The 21,161-nt window shown below is 33.0% G+C and overlaps 1 protein-coding gene across 3 annotated transcripts; it reads right to left on the reverse strand.

The window, feature by feature from the left end:
• Positions 1-461: 461 nt before the first annotated feature.
• LOC128235122 (uncharacterized) lies at positions 462-21,076 on the reverse strand. 3 transcript variants are annotated; one of them, XR_008261129.1, is made up of 8 exons: positions 20,786-21,076; positions 18,379-18,660; positions 17,606-17,914; positions 17,081-17,389; positions 14,658-14,963; positions 14,356-14,472; positions 8,999-12,322; positions 8,666-8,760 (listed from the first exon to the last, which is right to left on the reverse strand). XR_008261129.1 is itself a non-coding variant. In XM_052949867.1 (7 exons), exons 1-7 carry the CDS (start codon positions 14,728-14,730, stop codon positions 1,910-1,912), a joined length of 711 nt encoding a protein of 236 aa, XP_052805827.1. In that variant the 5' UTR covers positions 14,731-14,868; the 3' UTR covers positions 462-1,909. The 3 variants fall into 3 exon arrangements, 1 of the variants encoding a protein (XP_052805827.1); XM_052949867.1 differs by lacking the exons at positions 17,081-17,389; positions 17,606-17,914; positions 18,379-18,660; positions 20,786-21,076 and adding exons at positions 462-2,104; positions 3,572-3,669 and having other exon boundaries at positions 8,614-8,760; positions 8,999-9,039; positions 12,283-12,322; positions 14,658-14,868; XR_008261130.1 differs by lacking the exons at positions 8,666-8,760; positions 8,999-12,322 and having other exon boundaries at positions 14,353-14,472.
• Positions 21,077-21,161: the final 85 nt, after the last annotated feature.

Below are 21,161 nucleotides of genomic sequence, written 5' to 3' on the forward strand. Positions count from 1 at the left end.
GAAGTAATATCCATGGAAATATTCACTCTAAGGTATTTAATGCAAATAATCATATTCGAACAAAGTCACTTGCCATAGTCCAAAAACTTTATCCTATAGTATGATATAAAAATATTTGTTTAGCAGAGGGTGCAGAAAGTTTCCTTTTTTCACATTTTTCAGCTTTGGAACCCAGACATTCTGAGAGAAATGTAGTTTACTTTCATTTTTGTTCTATGACAATTTGTTTTTAACCTGTGTAACCATCACTTTGGAAGAGTTGCACAAGTTCAACCTTTTATTTGATAAGCATATTTTAGCCTATCAAACTGAAACCGTCCGTTAACATGCGACCAACATCTCCGCTATGTATTTACCTCCAAACATTGAACTGCTTTCGCTCGCAAATCGTTAAAGAAGTAATTAAAAATCGACAAAAAGCATTTAATGTTTGAATAACTATTAACAACAAGGGTCTGGTTTAGCTTTATTATGGTAATATAATACGTTGAAAAACACACATAATAGCAAGAAGACAGATAATCACAAAGAAGTCATGATACTTAATATCTATTTGTGTAAGTAGGAAATATCAAGAATTAGTTCTTCTAGAAATTTAGTTACACATTTACAGGATTGAGAATTAAGCATAAATGCTTTATCTAAGTCTCTCTTCAATATATCATTAGAATAGTTGACATGTGGTGTGAAATACCAGAGTTGACATGTTGTCATATTTGATTCATTATTCACAATAGTACACTAGGAAAGAATGAACAAACATTGATATTGTTACAGCGGATGGCGTAGCCGAGACGCTAAAATATTTTAATAAACATGTATTTCTGTTTGCATAAAATACAAAGTTTGACATTGTGTAGTGCGGAAGACATAACAGGAGTGAAGGACTAAAATGGAAATAGAGATTGAAGGAAAGGAGAAGTAAATAAGCCGAGTCAGAGACGGTGAGTATGTTTGATGTTGGCGATAATTGTTTGTACTTGATGGAAGAAATGCTTGATGATACTAAAGGTGTAAGATTTGACTCCAAACAATATAAGCTGTATAGGTATAGTGTTAAGCAAACTGAGATGTTCAATCAATACCATCTTTTGGTTAGTATATAATAGAAAAGCGGCAAGTGGGTTCAACACCATGTTTAGTAGTCAATGTATTATAAATAATCTCGACATCAACACATTAATAGCAAACATGTACATGTCCGTTAAAGAACAAACTTATTTGAATATTTAACAGAGGATATATATATTATGTATATACAATTGTAAATGTTCTTGTTTGTCGTTGTACAGACTTGTGTGAATAATTTCCATAAAGTACCATTAACATATGTAGTAAAACATAATCAGTAATATGCACACTTTTCAGTACGGTATTATTCAGGAGACTTGCTGGCATCAAAGTTGATTTGTCATACAAAAATGTTATACAGTCGAGACCCGTTGGCTCGACATCCCAGGGACCGGCCAAGATACTTCGAGCCTTGCAAAAAATGGGCCAAGCGAGAATAATTACATGTAGTAAATAAAATTCGGTTCTTTACATCCACTTCGAACCAACGAGTAAATCTTGCCAAACGATATAGAGCCAACAAGTTTCGACTGTATACCAAAGTGTTTGGCCAAATCTGTACCATTAGGATCTGGCACATAAATAAATGAATATTCTTATTTTGTCATTGTTGTGGCCTTTAAAAGGCTACCGCAAAGCTAATTGCCACTCCATTACTGGATAGTACACCACGAAAAGACACTATAGAGCTGTTAACAGTATATGGCATTGTTTTAGTGTCATATACGTATTTCATAACAAACATTCATGCACTCCATTGATCATATAATATACAAAAGAAAAGTAAAATATTATTATAAAGTATATCGTATATAAGCGTCGTAGTAGTACAGTGCTTTTATTTTTTATTGGGTTCTTTTTTACCACCATCTTCTTCGTTGCTATCAGGAAAAGGATCAACCTTCTTAGTCAGATCAACATCAGCATACACAGTCATGTCGTCAATTCCATGGATAACCAAGCGTTTTTGACCTTTCGGAGGATTAGCGAATACGATATCAGCATAGACAAGACCGTCATGATTGACGTTTTTCTGAAAGTAAAATAAAGGTAAAGCTTATTTTCGAATTAAAATAACCATCACCAACGTGTCTATATAGCACATGTGTTATATAACAACATCAATCGGGTACTGCAATGCATATAGCGCTGGAAATGACTGTGTATATCCTTGTTTAGTATCATAAACATTGTTGAAATAATAAGTTGCGATTGCTTTTGATATCAAATTTTAATTCAGCAGTGTTAACAGATACACATTCAAAACAATCAATACGAAGGGAAGTCGAATTACAGTAAAATACCGTCTGTGTGCGTTGTCTAGATTGGTTTATAATGCATATAAACTTTTAAAAAAAATCAATAGTTACATACATATCATAAATAATTATTCAACATAAGCAAAATAATCATATATTTTTAATATAATTCGATAAACACAGTTGCTCTTAATTCTATAAAGATTCCATATTCATTAACTTGAGGTATCTCTTTTTATATGAAACACATTTCGTCATACCGAAACACTGGAGCTTGTTGAACGAACGCGGTTTCAAATTTCAGTCAAATAACTTATCTAATAAATTACCGCGCCTTTGATTCAAATAGATGTAAATAAACGAGCATCAATATTGAAGCTAAACATTATTCTAAAATACGAATGTATGATACATTTGAACTTCTTATAGAATGCCTGCAGTGTTTAAAACTCGAATCTGCTAACTTCTCAAAAGATATGATACTTTAATTACATAGACTTTAAAAATAAAACCTAAAACAATTGCAAAACTTTGTCTTGAATTAAATAAGCTTTTCATTTTTCCCCTCCGTATTAGGAATTTAATCATTACGTTAACAATACCACCATGAAACTGCAACAATATGTGACGTAGTCAGTACACATACATGCAGTGTTGATTACATAAAAAATACATGAATTTCCGTTTATTCTTATATCGGAATAGTGTAAGGTGACCAAATGGAAAAGTTGTTTACTGAAGATCGGCGCACTGGTAAACTGTCAATTAGGCATTTTATCTCAATAATTGATTCTACTTTGTCTTCGAACTTTGTAAATGTCATACTGTTAATGATTGTTGCTATAAACACATATATTTATTTAACAGTCCAGTAAAACTGGACGCTTTTATCGGATCTCTTAAAAGAAATTTGACAAATCATATACTGCATTGGGTAACGGAAAACTTAAGTAATATTATAAAGTCCATTAATCATATATACAATGTGTTTAAACGGTTACTTATTAATATAATGTATAATGCAAAATTAATTATTTATTTTTGTACACGAACTTACTGTTAAAGCTGTAAAAAAAAATTCAATCCGAACATATTACATAGACAGAATGAACGCTTCGGGATGGAATCGTTATCGCTTAACTAGTTTGTATTTTGTTAAGTGTTGGTCAGAGTAGTAGGAGTTATTTGAATAACACTGTATTCCTTTAAAGGGAGATACGTACAGTGAATATTAAATATACCTTGGCTGGATGTTGAGGAGATTGATTATTTTCGTAAATATCGAACCCGGCATTGTCGTGTGCATCATTCTTTTGCTTCTTGGTGCCTTGGGATTTATCTGGAATAATTAAAAAACATAAAAAGACACATTTTGAATGTAAATCATAGAGTAATTAACATATTATTTGGCAGTATTCTACACTTTTCAATCATAATATGACAATTATTACGGAACCAAACTCGTGTATCTATTTCATCTTACAATGTTCATTTATTGAACCATTTTGGGGGTTTTACCAAGACTCAACTAGGGAAAACTAAAACGTTATCAGATTACTAGAGAAAGATTGAGCCTAAGGTCTAAAAACTTGACAGGAAGGTTGATCATGATGACCCCTTAAGACTTTGCCTTTGACGGCACATGTATGACCTGAAGCTATGTGGGCCGTTGACAGACTCCATCATTAATATCAAATATAAGTTGTTGTCTTTGAATATCCAAACTGATGACAAGATTTTAGCAATATCAAATATCAAATTATATCTTAACAGTCTTTGGGTAAAAAGGCTGAGAGTATGTCAAAGGTTTCGCCGCCAACGTAGATGGTTAATAATGTCATATGTTTTGTATATACTATTTGGGTACTTGGTTGAACGCCGAAACTAGGGAAACAAGTATAATTTAAAATGCTAGGGCTACATAAAAACTGGATACTTTTTTCTTCACTATTTATTTAACATTACATAGCATTACGCTATATAAGCAGTTTCACTTTTTCCTAACGTATTCTAAAACATCTTTGAAAAAAAATAACGTTGATAACAGTACTCTTAAAACGCAATACATTAGTTTAAAATTACAATTAAATAACTGATCCCTGAAAAGCATATCCCGGTTTGCAAATTTCACATCATCAAGGGAGACAAGTCTAAAATTATCTTAAAAATTTCAATCACCGTAAATATTTATATAATTCCGGACTTTACTAAAACCTGTGTGCTCCGACATGAGACTCATATCACTCTATCTGAAAAACATTTAATTTTGCCGGACCAAACCAAGAAATTTTACCTAAAATAGTGTTTGTATTGTTGAATTATATACTGTGCAATTTAAAACAATTATATCAGGATTAAATGATAATATTAGTGAATATAAGCTCAATCAAACTTTTCATAAATAATCTTTAGACCAGTATTGTTATTACTAGCTAATCATTCTTATATACCTTTCCGTTTCATGCATTCTCTATGGTATTGCTCTTTTTGAAACGCAAGTACAGTTAAGATATTTCAATAGGCTAGGAATATAACCACTAATTCAAACAATTTCAAACATTTGTCATGTATTTGACCAGATGTTCATCTTATATCCGCACCGTACTTTCAATTGTTTTATTTGCAAAAGGAATGCTTTTATTGCAATTGTTTTATTCAAATTATATCAAACTATATGTGACTTTCGGTTGTTGGAGTAATCATTTTAAAATTACCAATGGTCTTAAAAATTAAACAATGCCTATATCAAACTTCACACAGATGCATAACAAGTATAAATGGGAGAGATTTATGAATGATTATTATTATAATTAATCGCTATGAATATCTCGAAATATTGTTTAGTGTTATGGCCAAGGTAAAAGTGCTTGCACAATGATGCCTTCGATATCTCAACTTGTTTTTGAATTTCTCGAACTTTGCCTGAGCGAATAACATTCACTACACATTTTTAAGGCAGTGCTCTTTTCTTCATTTGAAATAGCATTCTAGCATTGTAGATGAAATTAAGCTTTCCGTTATAAGATCAACAAAAGCCAGAAACCGAAAGAGCGACCAGGGGACCAGGGTCAATCACCGGAACTTCTGATAAGAGGAACGCACTATTATTTCTAGACGACTACACCGAAGACGTTGTACTTACTGCTCCTCACCCAAGGTGCACATGGGCATCTTCTAGATTGTGAGTGACCATGCGTTAGGCTGTTAGTTTTTTAAGGTAAAAACTAACGCACGCGATTCAATAACCTCTTCGATGGCTACGAGGGAAAACAAATTTGTTGTATTTGAGGACTCAATAATATAGTTGTGTGCAATGTAAAAACATAAAGTTTGTTTGGTCGTAATGCCGGCTGAATTCACCCTGACTTCAATCAATAAAATTAAGATTTATTTGGTCATTATAAACTTAAACTAGAAACACCATTGATCATTGTAAAGTTAGTCAAATAGAATAAAGGAGTATCGGAAACGAGCTCTTGAGATCTCTGATTATATAAATAATAGAATTGTACTTCCCGGCTAACAATTGTTCCAGAAAAAGAAAGACATGTCATCCTTTAAAGGTAAACACAACGATTAAATTGCTTACATTAGTATACCCTTTGTTTTGGGACTTGAATGTTTATGGGGAAATATATGGTCCTGCTTTGGTTTCCTTCCTTGCATTGAGACCTACTTAACAAAAACGTCATATCGGGTCATGCTTAAGAATTAAAAAAAATATGTTAAGTTTCCTTATGTCCTTTATAAGAGAGTTTAGTTTAAAGTCACAAGCAAACTGGCTTACTTCCTTACTGGATAAGTACCTAAATAGGAACAGTACCTAAATATGGAACACCCATAATAAAAGTGTTTTCCAGATTGAGATAGTTTATTTCTGGTTTTAATCAATAAAGACGTTTGTCTTAGATACAAATTCCAAAGTACACGATTCTCCGGTAAGTGTTTCAAATACTGCTAACATTTAAAGTTTTTCATGTTCAAATGTCAGTACATGGCATTCAGGGGAAAGACTTCATGCTTGCCATAATCACAGCATACTGGTACAACCTGTATTTTACTGAAATCATCTAATTTTAATGACAAAAATGACAAAAACACTAGCTGGTAACTTACTTAAAGAAATCATGGAGCAATAATTTTAAAAGCATACATAAAAATAAATAACGAATTAAAACTGTTCCATATTTAGGTACTCCGAGGACGAAAACGGCAGTCCTTAATTGTGCGGTTAATAAAGTACTTTTCATTCAGATTGGTAGTATCTTAAAAATGCCATTTATATCAACCAATTGGTCTTGAATTCTAGTATGCTGATGGAATATTTTGTAGTTGTGGTGCAAGTCTAACTAAAAATATTTCAAAAATAGTGCCGATTTAGGTACTCACCCAGTACAGTTTAAACACTTTTAATCTCAAAATCCAGTTTATCGTAAATATATATATATATATATATAAATATTGACGCCCTACAATGAACCCATAAACACAGTACATAGCGTTTCGCTTCATCTTGTTCGATGAAAACATTTCTGTTCTGAAACTTAACACGTGTTTGTAAATCATCACAAAACTCTGTAATACTGAGAATAGTTATGGTATACCTTTCAAAAAGCTGCTTTGTCTCAGGAATTACACAAAAACAATCTCCATTACATGTCAAACTTTCAAACCATTCGGACACTAGTCATACCGCTGGATTAACACGGCCAGGTTACCATTTTTTTAATACTTCTTCTTTATAACATAAGTAAAAAGGATTTACAACGACTGTGTATTGTGATTGATCAGAAAAGCAAGCCAATTGTTTTTAATCGTTTTGTCATTTCGGAAATGACATTCTCGATATGTCCCAGGGAACTTGCGAGTGGACTATCTTAACAGTTGACTATCATTTAATTTACTGATAAATACCTTTAAACAGGCGGAAAGCAGATGAGAGTTGTTTGTTTCAGTGTATAATTCATGTAGCGAGTTCAAACAACTATTTACTTTTTATGATCAGGAGGTAAACATAATTGCGATCTAACACTGGAATAAACCATTGTTCTCTTTAATATATGGCTAAAAAGGATATAATATGTCAGCTTGTTACAGTTGATTAGAATAACGTGTCAAATTGTATGAGATCCAAAAGTCATCTCGAAAGTGTAGTCGTTGCTATTGTGTCTCAGCCGTGTGCGCCTTGGCGTTTGATTTTAAAGCGAGAACGGGCGTTACTTTTAAAAAAAGTGAACTGTTATTTCACTGATAAAACAACAGAAAGCAAATGGAAAAAAATGTATACGTAGCGTTATATGTTGATAAGTTTTAACTTTTTAATGCCTATTTCATTTTCATGTTAAGGAGTGTGATCCCTGCAGGAAGAAAATCGGTTTTAAGTTTATCATCCCGCTGTTATTGGTTATTGTACAGATGACATATTGGTTAAGTTTCATTGTCTTCCAGATTAGCACAACACTCTGTTGAATTCATCTCAAACTTTTCAATAAATATAGTCAAGGGAAATGTCATTCTGCATTGAATTGATTTTGAACTGAACTTGAGTTTCAATTAGTTTAAACAAAAATACTAGAAGTTATATGTTCATAACATAATAAAAATAAATTGGATTCATATTCCAATCGAAAGAAACGAAAACATCGGTTGATCTGGTGAAAGGTGTACTTTTAAGCGTGTATATAGCGCATAGCTGAGGTGTGTGTTGAGATCAAATTGAATGGCATAGTTAACGTCATTTATTTAGCCGTTTTAGTTCTTTATCATGACTGACGATACCATACAGATGATGTCGCAACGATAGTATGGACGAAACGAAGTACGCTACTTATTGTATGGTAGGTTTGGCAATATGATACATTACAGTTACTGCACCAGTACTTCTGTATTGAAATATCTCGGATATTGGGTGCAATAACTATTACTTATATTCCCTACGCATGTGAATTTTAACTCGTGAGTTTTTATTTTTATTTTATCTTTACCCGAACAATGTGTCTATGGTAAAATATTTATCTCTTAAAGAAGTGCTAAAGCCTCGTGTCATTATATTTCCACTTGTTTAAGTATCAACCAAGTGCCCTAGTTCCCTATCTTTGCATTGACTTACAAACATGTACATGTAGGTCAAATTTAATCAAAATGGTTGTACATCAGCGGAAACTGGACATTGTGCTTTAACAGTTTTTGTTTACAACGAGACAGTCTTTGATCCTGCTTCCAAACAGATGTATAAATATTGATGAACGTATTGATGAACATATTTAAGCCAGTAAATACGTACTTGGTCGTTTGTTTGTTTTGTCTACTACTGCGTATATATCGCCATCCTTCTTCTTGGGCAACGCGTAAAGGACATCAGGAGAGTCCTGCTTCATTGCTGCAGGTTGTGAGCTTTCATACATTGGATTTTCAACCTCATCAGGGAGATCTGAATAAACATTGAAAATAAAAATAATAATAAGAAGAAGATACAAAAATATGTTATTCATAAAAAAACAATTATATAATAAAAGGAATTATGAAATAATCAGAATGCTAAATTGAAATTGTAGTACTCATATGCATACTCCAATACCGTCATGTTCATAAGTCAAGTTAAAAAGAACCTGATAAAATAAAATTATCGTGATTTACAGAATGAATGTTCGTTTCAAATGAATACAAACCATCTGCATCTTCTTCGACAGCATTTAAAGTCCGCAGTTTTCTGAAGAATGAATTCATATGAGTATGATCGTATATATTTGTAAAATTTGCTTGTGTTTTCGCAAACTTTATATTGTTTATAAACTTAAAAAAGTCCTACGATACACATGTGAAAAGTATAAATGGGTACTACTACTTTCAAATATCAAAATGACAGACACCAACACATTTTGTTCAGTTTGTCGGAATAAGATCTGATCAGGCGCGTGCAAGTCCGAAAATTACTGGCATATTCTGAATGTGAACTACCCTATGAATGTCGATATGGAAATACTCGATAATACGACATTGTCACTTACCGAGAAAATGGTATGAACAAATTATGATAATTACACGTCCTTTAGAGGGAAAAACAGTTAATTAAACACGAACCTCTTCTGAAGTGGTTAAAGTATTAAGTAAAATGTTGATACTTAGTATAGTATAAACTATAACAAATATTCATACCCCAAATCTCAACAACATAAACATACTTTGTCGCCATTTTACAGCGTTCGAAACAAAACATATGAAAGACATGTCCAAAAAAGAGTATGTTTGTCTATTTTTTCGTCGATTTGAACAAACATTTTCGAGAATCACCATACACTACATCTGGTATTGTGTATACACTGTTATAAAAGCAAAATGAATGTGAAAAATTAGTATCATGACGACGCGGGCCCATGACGTGGTGAATGCCCAAGTATAAACCACGGTCACTGTTAAAAAAGTGTTTAACTTTTCTTTGATAAACATTAGCCTTGCACTGGTCACTGTCAAACGGATTTAGAAACGTGAATACACTGTTTGATAGAAAAAGCATATACAAATTATGCAACTATTTATTGACTTAATACAAGTATTAGGATGCCACGTTAAACTTCATCATATGACCTGTATTTAATAAATTTGCATTGCACAAGTCAGTCAGTGCATACGTGCATTTCTGATCAATTGCCCATAATGTATACTTCGAGGGGTGAATGCGAAAAGGTTCTAAGTGACATTAAATAAAGAAGCAGATAGAACCTTTTCGCTTTCACCACTCTATTTATAGTTTGTATCATATATATTTATTTTTATTTTGGTGACCACTTTACGGACAAAACCTGATATAACAAATGTGTTTGTTGAGGCCAAAGCTATATGTGTGTGTTTGCGTGTGTGTGTGTGTGTGTGTGTGTGTGTGCGTGCGTGCGTGCGTGCGTGCGTGCGTGCGTGCGTGCGTGCGTGCGTGCGTGCGTGTGTATGTGTCTGGCCCTTCTTTGTATATAAAATGTCGATCGGACCGCAAACTACTGTATTTTGATAAAAGCGGTCCATATCATATCTTGGCAGGTCCGGACCTCGCCAAAAATGTACTATGGAACGCTGACGTCATATTGTAAGGGTGGCTTGCTATTTTCACAACTGCGTAAATTTGTCGCAAGTAAACATTATTAGCTTTGTTCAATAAAATACATCTTAAGTGCTTTAAAACTATTGGATTGTAATATAAAATGTTCTGTATGATATAAAAAATATTAACACACCAATTCGTGCCATATGGCATTATAAGGACTGGCCAGTTAGTCCCCGAAGGTAAATGTACCTCCGCTAACGCCTCGGCCCATATACACTTTCGGTGGCTGCCTTGCCGGTCTTAAAAAATGCCATATAAGGTCATTTGACCCTCATTGGTTTGTAATATTTCATAATATTTCTTATGTATTTAACGCGTGCGTCTAAATATGTAGAATAAAACCTTATGACAGAAGATTACTTCAATACAATTCTCCAATGACAAAAGCTTTCTTACATTAAGCTTTATAAAATGGCAACATACCCAACCTGTTTTTAAAAAGGATGTTACCATAACAAAATCATTATTTTTTAGCCTTAGCTCATTTTCTTCTCAAAAACGCAACACGGGTTCGATTCCACGCCTAGGCACATGCGAGTATAGTTGGCTTTCACAAAGCGGGGTTTTCTCCGGATTCTTCATACAACAGAATACCACACTCTCGCCTTTGCTTCCCTTCGGTTGTGCGTAGTCTATGTTTCCCACCTGTAAGTGGTCTTTGCTTCCTTAACAATGTTACGTTAGTGGTCCCTTCTCTACTTACTGCAATACATTAGTGGCCTTTACTTTTCTATGATGTGCTATGGCTTTATATTCCTTTGAAGTGGCGTGTAAGTAGCCTTTTCCTTCCTCACACTTCCTTAAGCGTGTCTTAATGGTGACCTTCGCTTCCCTTAAAGAGGTTCGGTTAGTGGCATTTGCTTCCCTTCGATTGATACGTCATTATTCTTCGCTTTCCTTAAAGTGGCACATTAGTTGTACTTGCGTTCCTTAAAGTGGTTGTTAGTGATCTTCGTGTTCCTTATAGTGGTAGGTTGGGTGCCTTCGCTTCTCTTCGAGTGGTATGTTAGTTGTCTTTGCCTTCCCTATAGTGGTAGGTTAGTGATTTGCTTCCCTTATAGTGGCATGTTAATTCATTTGTTTTCCTTATAGTGTTAGTTAGTGGCCGTCGCTTCATTTCGAGTTGTACGTTAGTGGTATTCGCTTTTGTTATTGTTACACATTATTGGCGTTTGCTCAACCTTAAATTGGTGCTTTACAAACATTTCCTTACATTAAAATGGCACGTCCTTTCTCTCTCAGTGATAGGCAAGAAACGTTCCCTTACGGTCTAACATTAATGACAGTTACTTCTCTTACAGTACGCATTGATGGCTTTTTCTTCCACAACAGTTTGAGATTTGTTGTCATCGATTTCCCTGGGAGAAAGTACTTAGCTATTGTGTTCCATTAAATCATCAACTAGTAGCCTTCGGTTGTCTCAGATGTTTTTAAAAAGAATTTTGAAACAAACATACCAGACAGTGCATTGTTTTGAGTACGTCAATGTTTAATTATTAACGTTACTAGCTCGTGGAGGCAACGCCGTAATCCATATCAGTGATAATAAATGCAAAACAAATAGTTGGTCAAGTATAACAATAACTGATTGAAACTACCAGTGTGTCTTTTCTTTGAGGCTTAGGTAATTAAAATTCCTTTCAATCATGACAAAGATTTGTTGGTGTTTCTGACTCAAAATAAACTCCTGTTTCGCTGAGCGTTCTAAGGAGGTAATCCAAACATGTATCAATAAAGATAGTTTGACGCAAGTGCTGTCCATGATACATTGTAACTTATGTATTTGCATCGCTTTGTCTCGTAAAAGAGAATTTATCTAATTATTAGCTTGTATGTTTTTACCGAAACTTATATACTTACTGGCCCTTGGTAAGTGCCTGACGAGATTCACCTTTTTTATCTGAAATAAATATGTACTTTTAAGGAATAGCCGCATATTAATCAGTATTTCGGGACGTGTGATAAAGGATGGTGACAAAATCCAAGGTTCAGCATATCTATGTGCACTAATACGTTTTTCTTGTTATATGAAATAAAAACAACATAATTTCCAAAGCAACTCATTTATGAAAGCTGTACATTGGTTCAGTCCTTTCATATTTTGGTTAATTGTTGAAATACTGCATTTAGCAACAATTCAATACAATGAAACGTCTCATAAGGCATTTGTTTGAAGGAATAAATGGTAACGAAAAACTATGATTAGTATTGCTTTCGTGTCATTAATTCTGCTCTAATGAAACAATCAATTATTTTAAGCAATTCGTAGCTAGTGGAAGGGGATCTTAAACGTAAGAGGCAATTCAAAAAGTAAAGAAAAATGAAAATGTGAGCTGGCATTTATAAACAATATGTGTTTATACGCACAAAATTAATTATTTTAGCAAAATGACCCAACCCAAATTCTTTTTTTCAAAAGGCATTTTAGACGTGATTTTTGCTTAAAGACTGATATTAAAACAGATTTAAAGAACTGCCTGACTGTATATTTTTTCATTTCTTTCTTGAATAATACTTTTGAAGCAAGAGATAGAATTCAACTGTATTTTTTTGCTTCAAAGCGGCAGTCCATTGATTTCATTTTTTTAATTAAATAACACAGCAAACTTTAATTTCTTTAAAAAGCAATATACTGAATGTGTATTTATTCTGCTGTTTTTTATGAATTCTATTCACTCAGCTTTTGTCAGACGCATTTCAAGATGATGTCTTTTGTGATTTGCCTTTCTTTCGTTGTTTTATTCCGACTGGCAATTGACAAAACGACTTCTAGTTGTTAGAAAATGAGTAGATATTGTTAACATTTACAGGGACATCGGGTGACATATTGGTTATTATGATGGCCAAGTATCATACTCATCAAATTAGTATAGGTGAAAACAACTCTACTGTGTATCGTGGCTGGTATTTAATATAAACACATATACATAAATTCTAAACAAAGATCACATGATAAGAAAGTGAACTAGAACAAATACGATCATTTTAATTAGAAAAAAATATAATAATAATCAATGATAATTGTCGAATTTGAAAATTAAATTGGTTACCATGCATCAAAATTTATAAAAATCACCAACGGCTTGATAAAATGACAAGCTTTTTTGTACATAAATTTATCACATATATATATATATATATATATATATATATATATATATATATATATATATATATATATATATTTCATGTAATACAACCATACCATATTTACCATATTCCACTAGTGTAATTCAACTTAGCCTTAACATCATTGTATACTATCATTTTAATATCAAACTCCTTACCAAGAATGAAAAAAACATCATTTTGGGGACGAAGTGCCGTGTGAAAAAATAATCTTAGATTGTTGGGCATTAAATAAGAAAAAAAATTGTTACGAAAGGTTAATGAAGTTCACCAATGTCTCGTTTAATAATTTTTCCTAAACGCGTTTCATATTTTGTAATAAGTGGCAACTTAAGACGTATGACATATGAGATTAAGTCGTAAATAAAAAAATAAAGCAGAGTCGTAAAAGTAATTTAAGTAGTATTAAAATGATAATAACTAAATTTGTTTTTATTGTGGTAACGCTGCCTTGTTTGTGATTCTTGATTTTGTAGTTGCTTTGAATATTTTTAGATGTAAGAATGGACGTTTAACAGATTAAATTTCTTATTAAATTACCGATCCCTCCGGTATCGAGGACAAGCATATATTTGATATAGATATTTGTTGTGTGTTGTGTGGTGGTGTTTATTATCAATGTCGCTAGTTTTTGACTGTTTTGATTGTTTCTTTCTATTTTATTGCAGAATTAACGTTTGACACACGCGACTTCGTCTGTCCGAAGTAGCCGGTGCAATGGTTGAAAAGGTTGAGATAAACATTTTTGCTGTGATTTGTGACTTCAAATAATTTAAAATAATTTTAATACATGGTTGTACGTACAAGACATTCTTTTCCGTATGAAGAGAACAACAACGACGACGAAGAATGCAACGCAAACTGCAGAAATACCACCAGCCAAACCTCCGATCAATGCTGCATTTGATAGCGGCGGGTCATCTGCAAACAGATGTTTCATTTGACTAATTTGTAACTCAATCGAACCATTGACCTCATTGGTTATAACAAGTTGAGGTAAATGATAAAATATAATGTACTTAACTTCTACCTTCACCTTTGGTCGCTGCAATTTATTATTCAACATATTCATTGAGTTGATTGGTTTTGATTAGTTATATACGTACCAACAAGAAGTTCTGTGTCGAATTGGAGTGAATTATTTTGTTTACAATTTCCTTTTTCGTTTCTTGAGAACATAATGACATCATAAGTCGATCCGTCTTTTAATCCCGTTATTGTTACTTAGTAATGTGTCTTCTGTCTCTCGAGCTCATCTTCTGTAAGAACCAAGTAATCTGAACTTCCAATCGCTTTGTACAAAATAACAAATGTTTGCTGAAGTCCACCATTGAATTGACTGTTCCACTCCACAACAGCTGAAGACGAGGTCGTTGCACTAATTGTAACATCGGCTGGACACTGAGGGACATCTGTAAAATAAACTCATTATTTCTACGGGGCTGTATGACTTGAATGAGTAAATTCTAGTTCCGTCAGGTATGCAATTGTTGTTTCTCGACATATATCGAATACAGTTAGAATAAACTACATAGACTTGTGTTTTACTATTCAGACAATTATATAACTGCTCGCGGAAGCCGATTGCTTTATTCATAAAAGAGCACATTTTAAGAGGGATAAAGTTGACAGTCATATTGATTTTATCAATCCCATTTGCCTGCTAGGTGTAAAAAAACAACAAATGAAATTAACTCAAAATATGTTCATGTCTGAGTTATGCTTTATGTGCACTAAACATCTCAACAAAAGGATATGTGATCTTTGTTCTAGATTATTCAAGGTCAATGTTGCTTTATTTGAATTTCGATTAATAAATGTATGTACTTGCACACGTACCTCATTTAATATATTTTTTATCATTGTTTTCAAAATGTCATGTTCTTTATACATTTAAGGTTGTAATTGCCATGAATTACTATAATTAGGATATTTAAGATAGTAATTGTTAGATATGCAATGTAGTAGACAGTATCGACGTATGGGTATCGTGCTCATGATCCGATTTTTTTCAACAATTTCCTGAATTCAAAAAAGTGAGGAGCATTATTGCCTTCTTTGATAAAAAAGGCGCGAAATAACCGTGTTCGGTCCGTTGTGAATACCTATATTTTTTATACTGGTACTTTCCCATGAAGATGATAACCTTTTGACAAGTGTTCGAGTCAAAACTTTTTATCTAAACCGGGTGGTATTATTACAATTAGCACACCTTATGCCTTATTCTACCATGCAAATATTGTATTGATATGCTTGAGAATATATCCGGCAATCATGTTATTGTTTCAACTAGTGATGGATTGTTTCTTCACACCGTCAACTACTCGTTAACGATATAGGAAATATTATCCGTTAGCGAAAATTTCAATTCGTTAATTAATTGTACTATAGTTGCTTCCCCTTAATTTAAATCAACATTTGCTCAACCAATCAATAACAAAATGGCAGCCAGTAACTGCACGATATGGAAAATCCGAAGCAAAACGGCAAAAAAACATAAACATTTGGCGACTTCATTTTGTATATTAATGAAATTAACCGGAGATTCAAACAATATTGATCAAGAATTAGTGCATAGCAACTACCGTGATACCAAATTCCGGAGTCATCGTCAATATAAAGTACACCACCCACTTTTTAGACCTCCCAAATGATATTGTTAGACTTTATGATATTGCTTAAAATAGTGATCGTTATTCAGATATACCTTTTATTTTTATATTTTCCGCCATACGTGTATGCTAAATCACTCTTGTTGGCGCAATGCCAAGTGTGTTTCGATCCAGAGTACTGGGGAACTAAGCTCTATTGTCCGGCTTTATACCCCCATAAATAAATAAGTAACAAATTGTGGAATAAGATAATAACTTAGAATCAGATAAAATCTTCTGTTTAAGTATAGATCTTAGAAGTGGAATATGATAAATGATGTGTTATTTAGTTTTTTAGAGATGTACATTGTATACAGTTACAGTTTCCTTTCTGTGCTAATAACCTGATTATCCGTGGGATTTTTCAGTGCGAAGTTCCTCCGATTATTCGAAAAAAGATTTAAAGACTGAAGCTTACCATGCGTTTTCCAGCAAGGGGATCACACTGATACCCATGCTAGTTATTGAACGTTGTCCCTGACAACACGGTTTAAACAGTATTTTCACTCATAACGTCTGTGAATCAAATAATTAACATCGGGCTTATGTACAGTAAGCGTATTTACATGGCAGTTTTTGCCAATTTTTTAGAAAAAAAAATAAAATAATATTTGTTTTTTACACAATATATCATTAAGCTTTATAAGGCTTTCAATATTTCATAGGATATATAAAATGTTGCACGTTAAATAATGCATCTATTTCAGATATTTGTATAATAGGTTACGCCTAGTCGACGAAAAGATGTAGATAACAGGAAGGAAGTAATACGATTTTCTTTCAGCTTAAGCTTTAACTCTTTCTAAGAATGTGGTAAGAACTGGCTTGAGGATGATTTTTATTTTAAGTTATCATTCATTTAAACATAGTTGAACTACCTTGAGATCTTAAGTTGAATAATGTGTTGAAGTCTGGAAATATTCCATTCGACACCGTTAGCAGATAGGTTGAAAAATCTTCTTGCTCAATAGCATTGATGGTGAATGTTGTAGAAACACCTGCATTGTTGATTGTGTATTTGTCACTGTTGTAAAGTTGAGAATACGTTGTCCCATTCCATTTGTGCCATACATATCCGTCTTTATTTGGAACAGGATATGCCACTACATCAAAGGAAAACGTTGCATTGCCGCCAGCAGCCCCTGTAATGTTGCTTTCCCACTGACCTCCTGATGCTCTTGGTGAACCTTGGAAAACAAACATTATTGATGTGCCTTAAATAAAAAAAACCTTCGGCCATGTTCGTAGAAAAAAATCAAACTTTTTTGATAAATACTTTATAAGTTCATACATACTTAAATCCTACAAAGACATAATTTTAACGTGTGATCTATTTTATGTGTCTTATTATTGTTTCAATGATAATCATAATAGACATTCCATGTAAAGTATTGGTTTCTTACATCGAACAAACACGTCCATTTGTTTCCTTGGTGCCGTCTCAATCTCTGTGTAGTTGTTATACCCAAAACAATAGTAGCTTGCTGTATCAAGACAGTCAGCTTGTTGAACATCAAATGGCAAATGAAGAAACCCGTTGTTCTTTTTTAGAGTAGTGTTGTTCAGTAGCCTGTCCAATCTTCCAAATACAATGGTGGAGTTTGGGTTACTGTCAACTTCACAGAAGAAGTTAAGAGTTGCGTTTTCATCAACAGTAACATTATTCGCGTCGGGATGACTGGTTAAACCAAACTTGGACACAGAAGTTTTGTCTGCAGAACACAAACACATATGCATATAAACGTTTTTCAAAATGGCACAAACAATATGTCTTCGTCATTCTTGCTTGTCATTCGGTATGTAATTTAAAAGCAAGATATTACTGGTTGTATCATTCTGTTTCTCAAATTATAGTAAGGTAGACTATTTACAATAATACATGTACTATACAGAAACTTAAAAAATATGTTTGTATTCGTGACATTTGTAATTATACATTTCTTAATTTGCATTTCCAAAATGTATTATCACTTGGAGCAAGGTTGCGTGTCACAAATGCAATTAATATATTTAATATAACTTAACACTTTTAAGATAAAGATGTTTGGCTGTTTTGAGCCGTAATTTGTTTGAGGTATGTGATATCAGACGGACTACGACGGATTATACTTTGTTTCATTCCACAGCATCGTACCTCAATCACGTTCTAGTGTTAGCTCATAATATAAACACTTACACCATACGTTAACCTGAAAAATTCCTGTATCCTCTCCAACGATTTCATTCAGTTGTCCCGTTGGGTGCATGATGTTACGAACTGTGCAATTGTACATACCAGCATCGGTTCTCTTCAGCGATGGAATGAAATGTATTCCATCGGTCCAGGTAATTCGGTCGTTTAACCGAGCAATTAAGACTGTTGTTTCTGTAGGGTTACCTGGCTCGTATTCACATTTCAGAGTTATGTTTTCACCTTCCAGGGCGTTAAGCCGGGACAGTTGATGCAACCGTGGCGAATCTAGGGTATAAACATGACATTATTACTTAACGATTATATGTTTAAGGAATAAGGTTCATCGGTTTATATAAATAGTGACTGTTTGTATTCACTTAATATTTGCAAAACCTTTTTGGTAAAATGCAACTGCGAGGCTGACAAAAACATTTTAAAGTTAAAGATGCACTCTTACTCCCAAATTAGATGTACCACAATTAATACAATTGTTTAACTATATCAAAATGATAAATAAACGTCAATAACAATGGTTCTTATGAAGGATACCGCTTTTAATTTGAAAGAAAGGTGCAGAAAACACAGAATTCTAACGTATGCGACGATAGTAAATCGCTGTAAATATTTTAGCATTCACCAATCATTTATTTTTTTTTTTCATGGCTGAGTTTTCAGCCATGAAATAACATGGTTACAATCTTGTTAGCAGAAATTAATATGTTTCCATCAATGCATTATTTAGTTAGTAGTTAAAGGTTTATCACTCAAAAATTCTAGGTTTGATACATAAGTGTATGTATTGATTTAGACTAAAAGTGTCACTTTAAACTTAATATAAAAAGGCTGTTTGAACAGCAGAGATGTCAGCATCATTATCGGTACTTGTTTCATCAACGTGATATTAATTTTACCGCAATGAAAAACCATCATAAGCTCGGTTTGTGTAGCCTCAATGACAGTCCAAAGATACAGCTTAATTGGAAAATTATAGTAATTTCAATGGTAAACATTCATCGCAGGATCGCGAAAGGTGTGTTAATTTGATAGCAATGACCTGCTTTAATACAAATATCATGTGTACTGATAACCTAATGCAACATATATCACTTGTTTAGAATGGCGTTACATTTACGTCAAAGCAAACTTGTGTTAAAAACAAATGTCCTGTAGTACAAACATATAATATTCAATATGTATGTACATTCAAAGTTATTATTATTCAATGTTCAATGCTTAAATAGAATAATTTAATTCAAAGTTCAAGTTCATATTTTATGGTAGAAATCCCTCCGGCACATACAAAATTAATCAGTAAAACGAATGACTGATTGGTTCCTTAACTGATTGATTGATTGATTGATTGATTGATTGATTGATTGATTAATTGATTCCTTAATTGATTAATTAATTGATTGATTGATGATTAAATAGTTAAAATGGCTGATTTTTTTATTCATTTATTGCAATTTATTTAAAATATATAATGTTTGTTTGTTTATTTATAAATTGTTTTTTATAAGATTTTATAAAAGTGTATAAAACCAAATACTACCGTTCGTCTGCTAATACATGTACAAGTGTAGGATACTTAGGTTGACCCTGTTGTTTCTATTGTGTTATTGTAAAAAATACACCAATTTAATGACACCTTTATCATGACCCGATATTCTCCGTTTTTGTATAGATCTGTAGTTTAAAAAGAAAAGAGTTTAATCCTATCATTTACTTGAAAAAGAACAGTACATATTGTCCCAAATTTTTAATGTAGAAAACAAACATCACAAGGTGAACCTGTTGAAACAAATATTGGGTTGTTTAATATTCGTCTTCGCTTTTGTTTGGGCGAATCACGGGAGTGACGATTTACTGAAAATAACCATTTTAGATTAAAGTGGAATATCTCGGGAAATAAACACTTCACATTGGGAGTTTGGATAAAACGAGTCATCGGTATTACAACAAATTACAGTGTACCAAACATATTTATAATCTGAAAGAAAGTTTGATTCCTTTGTTTAATAATATCAAGATTATATTTCGGAATAGGTTAATTTCACTCATAAATGAAAAAGTCATCGCTTACTTTGTATGAATTATATGTTGTTCTCAATGTTTTCATTGTGTAGGAATAAAAACATAGATTTTTCTTATATTTATTAGAGCGCTCAGATGAACGATGAAAGGCAAGTAAGGTATCGTGTTCGATATTCGAAAGAATATATAACATTACATTGATCGTCATCACGTTATTGCACTGAATAATCTCATTGTGTATGATTATTTTTTGCGATTTAAAATTAATTGAAAATCAAATATACCATGCACTACTAACAAATAGATATGTTGTATACTCTGAGAACTATAAGTATTGTCGACTCACAGGGAAAACAGAAATACAGAATATACATACAGAGAATGTTGAGTGTAATATTTGCAGACGACAATCCTTCCACAGGCTGGTCAATATGCGTCATTGTATTTTTAGCCGTACACGACATATGACCCTTCTCCGATCTGCTTATATTATTGCGGAGAAGAACACTTCCAGTCTGCTGTATGTTCGATCCTGTCCAGGAAAATGCTGATGATGGGTTGCTTTGACTATCGCAAAATAACTTTAAAGTTGCTCTTTCCATGATGTTGAACTTCGATAAAACTATGTCACCATTTTCTATTGTGTGTCGTACAGTGACATACTCGGGTGGATCTGAATTTAAACAATAAATCTGACGTTATGCAATGTGACTGCATAAGCACGTATACATACTACTTGCAGAGCAGTAACT

The sequence above is a fragment of the Mya arenaria genome, chromosome 5 (assembly GCF_026914265.1).
Source record: "Mya arenaria isolate MELC-2E11 chromosome 5, ASM2691426v1".
Classification (NCBI taxonomy): domain Eukaryota; kingdom Metazoa; phylum Mollusca; class Bivalvia; order Myida; family Myidae; genus Mya; species Mya arenaria.

Excerpts from the sequence above, each read along its gene's own strand:
- LOC128235122 (XM_052949867.1), bottom strand. The coding sequence starts at position 14,730 with ATGTTCTCAAGAAACGAAAAAGGAAATTGTAAACAAAATAATTCACTC. Across the intron at positions 12,323-14,355 it reads CATACGGAAAAGAATGTCTT|ATAAAAAAGGTGAATCTCGT; the intron begins GTACGTACAACC and ends TATTTATTTCAG. Across the intron at positions 2,105-3,571 it reads CTCCTCAACATCCAGCCAAG|AAAAACGTCAATCATGACGG; the intron begins GTATATTTAATA and ends TTTTACTTTCAG.